This window comes from Salvelinus sp. IW2-2015, unplaced genomic scaffold, assembly GCF_002910315.2.
Source record: "Salvelinus sp. IW2-2015 unplaced genomic scaffold, ASM291031v2 Un_scaffold1632, whole genome shotgun sequence".
Taxonomy (NCBI): domain Eukaryota; kingdom Metazoa; phylum Chordata; class Actinopteri; order Salmoniformes; family Salmonidae; genus Salvelinus; species Salvelinus sp. IW2-2015.
The window spans coordinates 250,121-263,802 of NW_019943048.1; the positions used below are offsets into that span (position 1 = coordinate 250,121).

The 13,682-nt window shown below is 47.5% G+C and overlaps 2 protein-coding genes and 1 long non-coding RNA gene across 3 annotated transcripts in view; 1 reads left to right on the forward strand and 2 right to left on the reverse strand.

Annotated features, from left to right (window-relative positions):
• Window positions 1–6,741, reverse strand: part of cunh15orf39 (chromosome unknown C15orf39 homolog) — a 14,741-nt gene extending 8,000 nt beyond the window's left edge. Inside the window, exons 1-2 of the mRNA XM_024138973.2 lie at window positions 5,780–6,741; window positions 4,485–4,658 (exon numbers count right to left, since the gene is read on the reverse strand). Coding sequence (XP_023994741.1) covers window positions 4,485–4,587 — 103 coding nt within the window. The 5' untranslated portion in view covers window positions 4,588–4,658; window positions 5,780–6,741. The remainder of the gene's footprint in view (window positions 1–4,484; window positions 4,659–5,779) is intronic.
• On the forward strand, window positions 6,504–6,968 carry LOC139024548 (uncharacterized). The gene is made up of 3 exons (XR_011475883.1): window positions 6,504–6,553; window positions 6,777–6,814; window positions 6,886–6,968. It is a non-coding gene; the product is annotated as an uncharacterized lncRNA (long non-coding RNA).
• Window positions 6,969–7,248: 280 nt separating this feature from the next.
• LOC139024547 (uncharacterized) overlaps window positions 7,249–13,682 on the reverse strand; it is a 29,135-nt gene continuing 22,701 nt past the window's right edge. Inside the window, exons 2-3 of the mRNA XM_070439423.1 lie at window positions 7,954–10,459; window positions 7,249–7,911 (exon numbers count right to left, since the gene is read on the reverse strand). Coding sequence (XP_070295524.1) covers window positions 7,249–7,911; window positions 7,954–10,422 — 3,132 coding nt within the window. The 5' untranslated portion in view covers window positions 10,423–10,459. The remainder of the gene's footprint in view (window positions 7,912–7,953; window positions 10,460–13,682) is intronic.

Consider the following 13,682-nt stretch of genomic DNA (forward strand, 5'->3'; position numbering starts at 1 on the left):
TTAAATTCGCCTTATCACCCCTTCATCTCCAAAACCTCCATTTTAGTCCCCCTATAGAAATGTTTGGGAAAAACAACACTGGGCATCACATCACTAGCATCTACAATTACATTTACCAATATATAGCCTATTTTTGAAAAAAGTTGCGTTAAAAACACCACACTATCCCTGTGAACATGAATCTCAACAGTTGTTGACTGATTAAACGCTCTTGACCGCTGTCACATACACTGATTTCACTAAACATGAATCATCTATCCCAGCACGGATAGCTGGGTATTGCCTGTTCTCTCGCTGAGTGCTGACGTGTTAGGTTCACTGGGGTCAGCATGGAACTTGACTTCTATCTGACCCCTTTTCTTCCGTGTATTAGCAAAAAAAAATACTTCAGAACCTGGGTTTCAAATACTTACACTACGGCTGGATTGTGCTTTTGCCTGGCGCCAGGAACCCAATGGAATTACCCAATGGCCTAACCCCCCAAATGAACTGTAGGCAGGCTAAAGCAAACGCAAGGTGAGTTAAGTTATTTGAAACCGATGTTTAAAACAGGTGTGTTGGGGTTATTTCATGCTTATAGCTCTCTGTAGCAGCAGACTGTGATAGTCATTAGCCTGTTATACTAACAGCAGTAATTTAGTCCTCTCACCCTTCACTCTGAGGCTGAGGTCAACACTTTCAATCATTCGGGTGCCTCCCAAATGCAGCCCTGGTCTAAAGTAGTGCACTATATAGGAATAGGTGCCATTGGGACTCATTGTCTGCTGATTTTAAATAGATTTACACTGTTTTTAGTCTTCAAGCTAAATATGATTGGTGGTGGAGGCCCCTGGTGCGGGGGGCCTGGGGGGCCTGGTGTGTAGGGGCCTGTGGACAATGTTGGTGGAGGGAGCCTGGTGGAGTGATCTGGTTGGATGGAAATTTGGATGGGCCTGGTGGATGACTTCGGAGTGATCTGGTTGTGGTGAGGGCTGTGGATAGATTGTGTTGACGGGTGGTGAGGGGCCTGTGGAGGGGGCCTGGCTGGAGGGGCCTGCCGTTGGTGTGGGAGGCCTGGTGGAAAGTGATCTGGTTGTGTGTTGTGAGGGGCCTGGTGAGAGGCCTGGTGGAGTGGCCTGGTGGGGTAAGTGGCCAGGTGGGAAGGCCTGCGGTGCAGGGGCCTTGGTGGAGTGGGCCTGGTGGTGGCTGGAGGGCCCTGGTGATGTCGGCCTGGTTGGCTGGTGGAAGGCCCTGGTGGGGATCTGGTATGGTGTTGGATGAGGCCTGGTGGAGGGCCTGGTGGAGTGGTCTGGTGGTGGTGATGGTCTGGTTGGTGATATGGAGGCTCTTGGTGCCGAGGGGTCTGGTGGAGTGGCCTGACACGAGCGGTTGGTGGTGGAGGGGCTGGTGAGTGGCCTGGGTTTGTGGTGGAAGGGCCTGGTGGAGTGATCTGGTTGGTGGTTGAGGGCCTGGTGGACTGGGCCTGGTGGAGTGGTCTGGTTTGGTGGTGAAGTGTCTGGTTGGGTGGTGGAGGGGCCGGGGTGGAGGGCACTGATGGAGTGTGGTCTGGTTGGAGTGGCCTGGTGGAAGTGGCCTTGCACGAGCGTGAAGTGCCGGGTGGAGGGGCCTGGGTGGTCAGTGGTCTCTGGTGGAAAAGTGGTCTGGTGGAGGGGCCTGTCGAGGTGAGGGGTCTGGTGGAGGGGTCTGGATTGGAGTGGCCTGCTTGAGGAGTTTGGTGGGGAAGCGAGGGCCTGGTGGAGTATTATCTGGGTTCGGTGCGCTGGAGGGGCCTGGTGGAGTGTCTGGCTGGAGGGTCTGGTGGAGTCAGCGGTCTGGTGGCAAAGTGGTCTCGGTTGGAGGTCTGGGCGGTCATGGTGGAGGGTGTTGGTGTGAGGGGCATATGGGTGGAAAGGGCCTGGGTGGATCTGGGGCTCGAGGGAGCCGGTGAGGCGGCTGGGGGAGGTCGTTAGTGGTGAAGAGGGCCTGGTGGAGTGGTCTGGTGGAGTGCAGTTTATCTGTCTGTTGGAGTATGTGTTTAGTTGCACTGTGGCAGTTTTAGACTGGACGTGGGACTTTGTCTGCTCTCCTTCTTTCTCCAGGAAATGGTTAACTTTGATTTACTTCGTCTTCTGTCACCCCGCTTAACGTCCTTCTGTCACCCCGTTAACGTCCTTCTGCACCCCGTTAACGTCATTCTGTTCACCCCGTTAACGTCCTTAGACCTGGGAAACTGGCCCATACCATAACCAGACTTGGGAAACTGGCCCATGTAAAAACTAGACCTGGGAAAATGGCCCATGTAAAAACCAGACCTGGGAAACTGGCCCAAATAAAAACCAGACCTGGGAAACTGGCCCAAATTGTTTTTACTTTTGTTATTACTTTCATTGCATCCAATTCCCCATTTTATCCAGTTCCCCTTCAAGGTCCCCATTTTATCCAGGTCACAATTTTATCCAGTTCCCCTTCAAGGTCCCCATGCAACGTCTCCAGTTCACACAGATAGCAGGCCTGTGACTATGTTTCTGTCTGTTCAGTCTCTCAGTAATACTCAATGTAAGAAATTCGCTTCTACTTTCACCCAGATTCCAAACTGAAACGCCAGGCAGCCGTCAGTCAGGCCACAATGGAGAGAGAGACACACACACACACGTGGAGGTCAGTGCCGTTTATGATGAGGGAGGATGATTTTATTTTTCATGAAGATGGCCTTATTTCTATTACAGCATATTGGATGACTGTCATTCATATTCCATTCACCCAGGTCAATGTAACATCAGTAGGTTTAGGCTATTTTTCCTGTACCCATCATGAGGTTGCTACAACCTAGCCTATGAATGAAAGTTTACAATGTCGAGAGAAAAATTTGAGATGACAGAAAATKACACAATACCACATTGCACACTCTTGCCTGCAGCGAACTTATCTAGGGTGTAACCATCAATCCAACAGTTGCAAACGAGAGTTTCTATTGGACAAATTCTGGTATTTTTATCCCCGTTTCATTTGCTTCCATTTATATGCTCTCTCTAATTCTCTCTTTCTTTCTCTCTCGGAGGACCTGAACCCTAGGACCATGCCTCAGGACTACCTGGCMTGATGACTCCTTGYTGTTTTACAACAGAATCGGAGGAATGAATACACCCCCGATCACACATAAAACACAGTTCACTTTCATAGCAGCCATGTTGTATTCATTCTAACCTCTATGCACTCTCCTCCGCTCACCTTTTCCCTTCGTTTGTGGACTTCAGATGAACACATCAGCTGTATGTGACCAGGGAAAAAACATTTCCAGGCCAAACCGCTACACACAGCCTACATCGTTGTCCCTGTATTAGCTAAAGTAACGTCATAGTCAACATAGCTAATAGAACTAMTGTGTTAGTAAACCCGCTACAATCATGCAGTAACATTACAGTGTATAGTCAGTAAGCAGTTAGACCAGCAGACCCGGTGGCAATAAATTAATAAAACCAAAAGCTTACCTTGATTTGGAAGAGTTCCAGTGTTGTGTTGTCATAGCCAGCTAGCTAACATAGCATCTCTCTGAGTAACTAAACCAGCTAGCTGCATTTGCTAGCTAAGTAAGTGAAGAAAAAAAAATGACACTCTTGCTTCATTTTTTCAATAAATGAATTTGTTGAAAACTAGAAAATCACATCAGCCGGTTTGCTTATTATAAGGAATTTGATATTATTTATACTTTTGTTATCAGAAAAATAAGAGCCAACAGTGCAGTTTTCTGCTAAAGAGACAGTCCATTATGGTCTAAACATAACAATATTGCTTGGCATGACCCCAGGAAAAGCTGATACTAACAGCTAATGGGAACCAAAATAAATAAATGACTGGCTGAAAATGTGATGGATGTCAAGGATATGGACAATGGAATGTCAATAGCAAGTCAATTAGATTTCCACTATCTAGAACATGGATCTTCACTCATGTGTATGTATACCAGTGATTGAGATACAAGCTTTCCGAGGGGTATACTACAAAGTAGATTCAATGAGTTAGCCAGCTAACTTATCTAAATATTCTGAAATAACAATTTKTTTGTTGTTGTTGATCATCTTAAAAATGGGCATGGACTCAACAAGCAGTAAACAGAAGTTTAGCTTTCTAAATGAACCAGACACTCAACAGCTATTTCTGTTTATTTATCAAAGTTAGCTAACTCACTGATCCTGCTTTGTAGTATACCTCTCTGGCTAACTGTGATCTAACCCTCTGGGGCCTGGCTAACAGCTAACTCACCCAGACTCTATCAAGGGCCAGGCTAGCAGGCTAAGGGCTAACTCACCCAGGCGTTATCAGGGGCCAGGCTAACTCACCCAGGCTCTATCAAGGGCCAGGCTAGCAGGCTAAGGGCTAACTCACCCAGGCGTTATCAGGGGCCAGGCTAACGGCTAACTCACCCAGGCTCTATCAAGGACCAGGCTAGCAGGCTAACGGCTAACTCACCAAGGCTTTATCAGGGGCCAGGCTAACGGCTAACTCACCCAGGCTCTTGCAGACACAGCTGTGATAGTAGAGGTTGAGAACGTCAGGGTAGATGTTAGGCAGGTGTTTGAGTGACAGAGGCCTGCGGAGCTTGAGGAACATGGTTCGTTTCTGCAGCGTACCAGGTGTCTCTCCTCAGACAGGGTGGTAGGCTCCAACTCCACCTTGTGCTCCTGTCATTACATTAGATCAACGTTATTGTAAGCCTGAAATACAGAACTGTTTGGTGCTAACATTCCAATCTCATACTATGCGTCATATGCCAACAAGTAGATGGAGTGGAATGTTAGCACAAAACAGACTGGTACCCAGGCTACTTTGTAGTCTGTTGACAGAAATGTGCTTTAACATACAGAAAAAGCAGGGACTTGACATTCATCAGACATACAAACAACGAATAAATGTTGTTTCAATTTATTTGACATTTATTTAACTAGGCAAGTCAGTTAAGAACATTCTTATTTTCAATGAAGCCTAGGAACAGTGGGTTACTACCTTGTTCAGGGCAGAACGACAGATTTTTACCTTGTCAGCTCTGGGATTTGAACTTGCAACCTTTCGGTTACTAGTCCAACGCTCTAGCTAGGCTACCGCCCAAATTACACGCCCACATGAATGAGCGACGTGTTCACGTGTATGAAATGAGCGAACGGTTCACGCGTAATGAAATGAGCGCATGTTCACGTGTAATGAAATGAGCGACGTGTTCACGTGTAATGAATTGAGCGACGCTGTTCACGCTGTAATGAAATGACGACGTGTTCACGTGTAATGAAATGAGCGACGTGTTCACGTGTAATGAATGAGTCACGTGAATGAATGCAGCGTTCACGTGTAATGAAATGAGTCACGTGTAATGAAATGAGCGACGTGTCACGTGTATGAAATGAGTCACGTGTAATGAAATGAGTCACGCTGTAATGAAATGAGTCACGTGTAATGAACAATGTGTCACGTGTAATGAAATGAGTCACGTGTAATGAAATGAGTCACGTGTAAATGAAATGAGTCACGTGTAATGAAATGAGTCACATTGAAATGAGTCACGTGTCACTGTGTAATGAAATGAGTCAGTGTAATGAAAATGAGTTCACGTGTAATGAAATGGAGTCACGGTGTAATGAAATGAGTCACGTGTAATGAAATGAGTCAAGTTAATGAACATGAGTCACGTGTAATGAAATGAGTCACGTGTAATGAAATGAGTCACGTGTAAGGAAATACGTATGTTATTATCTGTGGTGCTAAAATGTGATTTAAGATTAGATCTAGATTCAGTACGTCACAACTGTACCTGGAGAACCTGGTCGATGTAGGCCCCCCTGGACCTGAGGGAAGAGCAGCTCCTTGACCACCAGCATGGAACAAACACGCGCCTGCCCTCATCACATGGGGGAAGGGACACTGCTTCTGGGCTACATACTGCCCAGTCTCTGGAGCAATTCTGCAGGGCAGCCTGGTCTCTGGTCCCCTCAGCCACACCTCCCTGGCCTCAGAACCCAGCAGAGAGGTCACCTTCTGGGCTTGGGTGGGAAATGGCGGTGGAGGTAAGGAGATGTCCAGCTGGGACAGCCAGGTTTGGAGCTCTGTGGGTGGGGTTGGACACACAGCTGGAGACCAGGTTACAAGTAAGAGGTGCAGCTCTAGGAAGTGCTGTCTGGCTGGTCGGGAGCTGTAGATGCTGTCTGAAAGAGATTTGGCTACAGCTGAGGGTCAGTGGGTGACTGTGGGACCTCCGTAGAGCAGGGAGAGGGAGCAACAGCCCGGAGCATGTTATCTGGCAGGACGATCTTATAGGTGGATAGTTTGAGACATTGAGGAGGGATGTTTTGAAGGTTCAGTTTTGTGGCGGCTGGGTGGTGGATTGGGGAGGGGTGGATGATTTGGGTGTAGTGTAGCAGTCTGGTCATAGGGCGTATGATGAGCTGGGGCGGGTGATGCACGTTATGGGTGAACGCGCCAACATCCTATGCCTTATTGAGAGGGGTTGGGGTGGAGTTTGGATTTGGACGTAGGTGTGGCTGGGGCGGATAGTGGTCGGACAGGAGCTGGGATTGATGGTGGTTAGGTTGGTGATTGACAGGACTGGGATGATGGTGGTTAGGTTGGTGATTGGACAGGAGCTGGATTGATGGTGGTTAGGTTGGTGATTGGACAGGGCTGGGATTGATGGTGTAGGTTGGTGATTGGACAGGGGGTGGATTGATGGTGGTTAGGTTGGTGATTGGACAGGGGCTGGGATGATGGTGGATAGGTGTGGTGTTGGACAGGGGTGGGATGGATGGTGATAGGTTGGTGATTGGACAGGGGCTGGATGGATGGTGGTTAGGTTGGTGATTGGACAGGGCTGGGATGGATGGTGGAGTTTGGTGATTGGACAGGGGCTGGTGGATGGGTTAGGTTGGTGATTGGACTGGGGCTGGGATGGATGGTGGTCGGACTGGGGCTGGATGGATGGTGGTTAGGTTGGTGGTTGGAACCGGCTGTGCTGAGTTTGGGGCTGATGGTGGTGCACGTTGTAAGTAAAAGATCCCTCCATCACACATCTATTTGAAGTCTCTGCTTTGCATTGAGACACATCTGTAGCCGACATAATAGAAATATATTTATCTGACTCTATTGACAATTTACTGTCCAGTTTATCAGATTCACATTTCTTAATAACACCCACGGTGAGATCATGTACAAACACACTCGTCTCTGTTGCTGCTGCCGCCTCCATCTCTTCCTCTTCCTTAACCACTTAGTCTGGCATGTCGTCAATCAGTCTTCAATCACCTCCCTCTCTGGTTCCTGTTCCTGCGGTGGTTCCTCCTCCTCCTCTTCCTTAACCACTTTAGTCTGCATGTCGTCATCAGTCTTCACTTCCACCTCCCTCTCTGGTTCCTGTTCCTGCGGTGGTTCCTCCTCCTCCTCTTCCTTAACCACTTTAGTCTGCAAATCGTCATCAGTCTTCACTTCCACCTCCCTCTCTGGTTCCTGCGGTGGTTCACTAAAAACAGACACTACAGGCTTCTTCTGTGTAGTGTCTGATCTGACTACAGTACCCAGAATCCTCTGCTCGACTACAGGCCTCTGCTGTTCTGAGGCTGGTCGGACTACATGGTTATCAATCCTGTGATTGATTGATACAGGCATCTCTTCCTCTCGTTTAGGGTCTCTCTCAGGCCTGTGTGGGTCAGATGTAGGGCCTGTTTCCTGTCTGTGTTGATGATGTCTGTGAGGGTCTGATTGGGTCTCAGGTTTGAACACACAGTGTCCAGAAGGATGGTGGTCAGTTCTCTGAGATCCTCTAACAGGTGGAGACAGCATGCCAGCAGCCTCTAGGTAAGCCTTGTATGGAGCCAGGCTGAAAACATTGTTGATGACTGGCATGGGAGGAGAGGGAGACTGACAGCTATCTAGTCCGCCTCCCTCTCCGTTCACCTCCGCTCTCTCTCCGTTCACCTCCGCTCTCCCGCCGTTCACCTCCGCTCTCCCTCTCTCTCCGTTCACCTCCGCTCTCCCTCTCTCTCCGTTCACCTCCGCTCTCCCTCTCTCTCCGTTCACCTTCATCTTCTGTCGTTTCTGATACAGTTCCACATCAATGACGTCATCCCCATTGTCCTGTGTGTGTTTTGGGGAGGGAGAGTCTATGTTGATGGGTCGGTCTGAGTCAGAGACACATCTCTTCAGGGTTTCTGCACCAGTAGTGATCATGTCTCCATGCACATTAGACTGAGGGACAGGGCTGCCTCTAAGCCTCACTACAATAGAACCAGTCACTCCCTGACACGTAGTGTTGTGATGGTTACGTGTAGTTATGTGTTGGTGGTTGTTCTGGTTGGCTGTAGTTGTATGGTGGTTGTGGTTGCCAAAGTTTGCAGCAGTGGTACACATGGCTGTAGTAGCATGGTTGTTGCTGTGGTGGTGGTGGTGGTGTTTGGCTGGGTGGTTGTGATGGCCATAGTCAGCCCGTGACAGTGTGGTGGAGACAGTCAGTGGGGCTCCAGGGAGTGTGGAGTCAAAGTGTCCTCGAGATAGGTGGTGTCTCCTGGGGGAGGAGACCTGAGGAGAGGTGACTAGAGATCTGTACTGAGGCAGGGAGTAGTCCAGGGGTCTCTCAGTCTGCTGTAGGCTRCTGGGAGGAGATGGAGAGGCACAGGGTCTCTCTGGGGCTATAGCAGGGACTCTCATCTGACCTGCTGCATTCAGGGGCATCCTGTACAATTGATGATAGGAGGGCTGGTCAAAACTCCTGAGGTATGGGTAGCTACTAGGAGCCGTGTGGCTAGACATGGGGACATCAGTACTGTACACAGACTGGGTGACAAGGTAGTGGGAGGGGTTTGATGTGCTGGGAAGATGAGTAGCTAGGTGGGGTCCTGTCTGGGAGGRACTTGGAGGTAGGGGTCGTTTAGAACCATTAGGGACCATAACATCCTCCCAGTCTCTGTGCTTTCCTCCTGCATCTTTAAACCCTGCTCCACAACTGTCACTCTCTCCCTCCACATTTGCCTGAGGACGGTAGTAAAACATGGGCTGTGTGACTGGGAGCTGGCTGTATTTGGCCACATTGGGAGGAGAGCGGCCCTGATAAACCTGTGACGTCACCGGAACGCCATGGTGCGAAGGGGTCATGGGTTTGTATGTTGTAGCGTGGGAGGGATGAGAGGGATGGCAGGACGGGTGAGAGGGATGGGAGGAGGGGTGAGAGGAAGAGCAGGAGGAAGGGCAGGAGGGGTGAGAGGAGGGGTGAGAGGAAGAGCAGGAGGAAGGGCAGGAGGGGTGAGAGGAAGGGTAGGAGGGGTGGGAAGAGACCAAGCTGTGATATGTTGGACGTTTGGAGGGGATTTGTAAACGTTGGCATTGATCAGCCCCATAGGGGGAGGAGCTTAACCGTGAAGAGGGGGGGTCACATATAAATGAGGAGGGGCCTAGTATGGCACGGGCGGGGGAACATGGGTAACCAATGCTGTAGGTTGGTTCCATGAAGACAGGGAACCTTTGTGCTGATGATGCTCTGTTGGGAATTCCACTGGGGTGCTGTTGGTGGTCCTTGACATCTTTCAGAGGTAGTCTGTCTGATAGTCTCTCTGTCTCAACACCGTGCTCCAGCTGCAGAGCCCTGGGGTGGTGTGAGCTAGGATTATACATCCACCCCTCATACACATTAAGATGGGGATGGATCCTGTGTACTCCCCCCCTCTGCTCCAGACTGTGCCTCTGTCCTACAGTACAGCCCAGCTCCGAACARCAGGGGGAGGGGTGTCCGTAGAGCGGATTGGGAACAGCCAGACCCAGACAGACAGAGTTCTCAGACTGAGGGGAGAGGCTAACTCCTCCAACAGGAGGCTGCTTCCTCACAGCAATGGGCATAGAGATCGTCCCAGGGCTGCTGGTGGGACTCCTCAGCCCGCCTGGGCTCCTGGTGTAGTAGGTAAAACCCTGCTTGGCTGGAGTGTCCTGAGCAGCAGCAGAGACAGAGTTACTACCACCACCACYACTACTACTACTACTACTACCACTACCACTACCACTACGATTACCACTAACACTACTACTCTCAGTAGAAAAAGTCATGTTCTCTGCCCTGCTGTAAACTGTGTGGTTTCGTAACGACCCCTCCTCCGCGCTCTGAGGGGAACACCCCACATTCCTCCTGTTCAGCAGCAACCGCTTAGAAGGGCTCCAGGAAGGTCGGAGGTCAGGGTCAGAGAGGTCGTGACCCCTGAGGTCATAGGTGAAGTAGGCCCTGTTGTTCTGTAGAGCCTGGGTCTGGGGTGTGTGGTGGGGGGCAGAGGGGTAGTGAGCCAGGCWGGCTGGTTTAGAGAGCCCTCCTGCCTCTGTAGACGCCACGCTACCAATGATGGGCCCTTCCAGCCGAGGCATCTTGCTCTGGACCACCGGGGCGACAGTGAAGCTTGGCTGGACTCGTTTACTGCTGTTGCTCATCATGTGTTGACTCTGTGGTGGTCCRATAATACACCAGGATCTGAAACACAGGAGAGAATAGATCTTTATACAGCACACGTCTCACTAGAAATGCTGTTCAAAGTGCTTAACAGATATGAGGTCCTTCGGCTCAAATGATTTCAAAAGTTGAAGTTCTAGTGAGTTACTACATCCTCTGTCCCCATTTGATCAACTCTATGGTTACAAATATGATGAATATCAATGTTCATGTCTTTCAAATACAAGCACACACAATATTCGACAGAGTGATTCTGTTAACAACACAATATTATGAGTGATTTGTTAACCTAACACAATATTATAGAGTGATTCTGTTAACAACACAATATTATAGAGTGATTCTGTTAAACAACAATATTTATAGATGATCTGTTACAACACAATTTATAGAGTGATTCTGTTAACAACACAATATTATAGAGTGATTCTGTTAACACACAATATTATAGAGTGATTCTGTGTAACAACACAATATTATAGAGTGATTCTGTTAACAACACAATATTAATAGAGTGATTCTGTTACACACAATTATTATAGAGTGATTCTGTTAACAACACAATATTATAGAGTGATTCTGTTAAAACACATATTATGAGCTTAACAACACAATATTATAGAGTGATTCTGTAAACACACAAATTATGAGTGATTCTGTTAACAACACAATATTATAGAGAGTGATTCTGTTAACAACACAATATTATAGAGTGATTCTGTTAACAACACAATATTATAGAGTGATTCTGTTAACAACACAATATTATGAGAGTGATTCTGTTAAAACACAATATTATAGAGTGATTCTGTTAAAACACAATATTTAGAGTATCTGTAACAACACAATATTATAGAGTGATTCTGTTAACACACACATATTTAGAGTGATTCTGTTAACAACACATATTGATAGAGTGATTCTGTTAACAACACAATATTATAGAGTGATTCTGTTAACAACACAATATTATAGAGTGATTCTGTTAACAACACAATTATAGAGTGATTCTGTTACAACACAATATTATAGAGTGATTCTGTTAAAACACAATATTATAGAGTGATTCTGTTAACAACACATATTATAGAGTGATTCTGTCAACAACACAATATTATAGAGTGATTCTGTTAACAACACAATATTATAGAGTGATTCTGTTAAAACACAATATTATAGAGTGATTCTGTTAACAACCCAATATTATAGAGTGATTCTGTCAACAACACAATATTATAGGTGATTCTGTTAAAACACATATTATAGAGTGATTCTGTTAAAAACACAAATTATAGAGTGATTCTGTTAACAACACAATATTATAGAGTGATTCTGTTAACAACACAATATTATAGAGTGATTCTGTTAACAACACAATATTATAGAGTGATTCTGTTAACAACACAATATTAATAGAGTGATTCTGTTAACAACACACATATTAATTAGGAGTGATTCTGTCAACAACACAATATACTAGAGTGATTCTGAGTGGAATATTGTCACAAACAGACTAGGAACCAGGCTACCTCTGTTCACTTATGAGCAACAAAGCATCTCAACTCACAGTCAAATACCAAAACAAGAATAAAACATTTGTTGAAAATAGAAGCAAAAAAAATCCACCTCTTCCTGTTCAGAGAGAAGACAAGTACAACACTACAAGGCCTTGGGAGCTTGTGACTACCAGCCTATGACCTTGTCAGGAAAAACAAACTAATCACGATAAAATGGCATTTGTTCCAAAATAGCTGGACAAGCACTAAATTACAGTAGTTTAAAGCAGCCTCTGTTTAAAGTACCACCTTCTACATCTCTAAACAGTGCTGTAAGTCTCCGGCCCATTCCAATCTTGTGTTTTGCTATATAAGGCAATAGGCAACACGTATGACTCATGCCATTTACTGTGGTGAGGTTGGAATGTAAACTTTATATGCGTTCTGCCGTCTGTCATCTCTGCTTCACACAAACGTGATTAAATCACCCTTCACCACAGAACTGAAACCTGAGAACATATTGAGGGGGAGTAAACTGAAGAATGTATGTCAACCTTCAAGGAAACACCCCCGATGCTTTCTCAGTAATACTGAGATGTGTATTCGACCTCTTTGCAGACATGGAAATACCATCCTGATGAAGTAAACAGTCACCTACATTTAGCCTAGCTCATGTGGGCCACAACCTAACCACAGGTAGACAGGTCGCCCCATCTAGCGCACAGGGGTATTCTACAGCCCACACCGAGGAGGAGTACTACAGCCCACACCGAGGAGGAGTACTACAGCCCACACCGAGGAGGAGTACTACAGCCCACACCGAGGAGGAGTACTAACAGCCCACACCGAGGGGAGTACTACAGCCCCACACCGAGGAGGAGTACTACAGCCCAAACCGAGAGGAGTACTTCAGCCCACACCGAGGAGGAGTACTAAGCGCCACACCGAGGAGGAGTACTACAGCCCCACCGAGGAGGAGTACTACAGCCCACACCGAGGAGTTACTACAGCCCACACCGAGGAGTATACAGCCCACACAGAGGCGTACTACAGCCCCACCGAGGAGTTCTACAGCCCACCCGAGGCGACCACAGCCCACACCGAGGGTACCACAGCCACACTGAGGTGCACTACAGCCCACATGAGGCGCACTACAGCCCAACGTTAGGTATGCCTCAGCCTCAAGCTGTCATTTCCTGTGTACTATAGACAAGCATGTGAACACAACAAACCACGTGTTTACATCTCATACTGTCTTACCACTCTGCACAGTGCCCTGCCTACAGATCTAACTCCCTGCACACTGGGACTGACTGCACCCTGCTCTCAGAAGTTACAAACTGGCCTGGTCTGCACACTACCCTGCCTAGCACCCTTCCTGTGCTGCCTAGCACCCTGCCTGTGCTGCTATTCTATATGTAATCAGTTGATCTGGATGACAGACACCTCTGTGTGGAAAGTGCGTTTTGTCTCATCTCTCCAACACCTCAGACAGGAGGGACTGGTGGTTAGCTAGCCACACGTGAGGAGGATAGAGCAGAGACACACTTCAACTGAAGAGAGATGTTGGTTTAGGATTCATGACATATTACTTTATTCACACGTAGAAAAACAGGTTCTAGTATGGGGTCAGTCTGACCCAGCGTGACCCCCGTCAGAGAGCCAATAATAATCATATGATGGAGAATAATTATCCTTCCTGCACCTGAGTTCCAGTCAGGGTGGGACCAGAGTTCATCGTGTCTGCT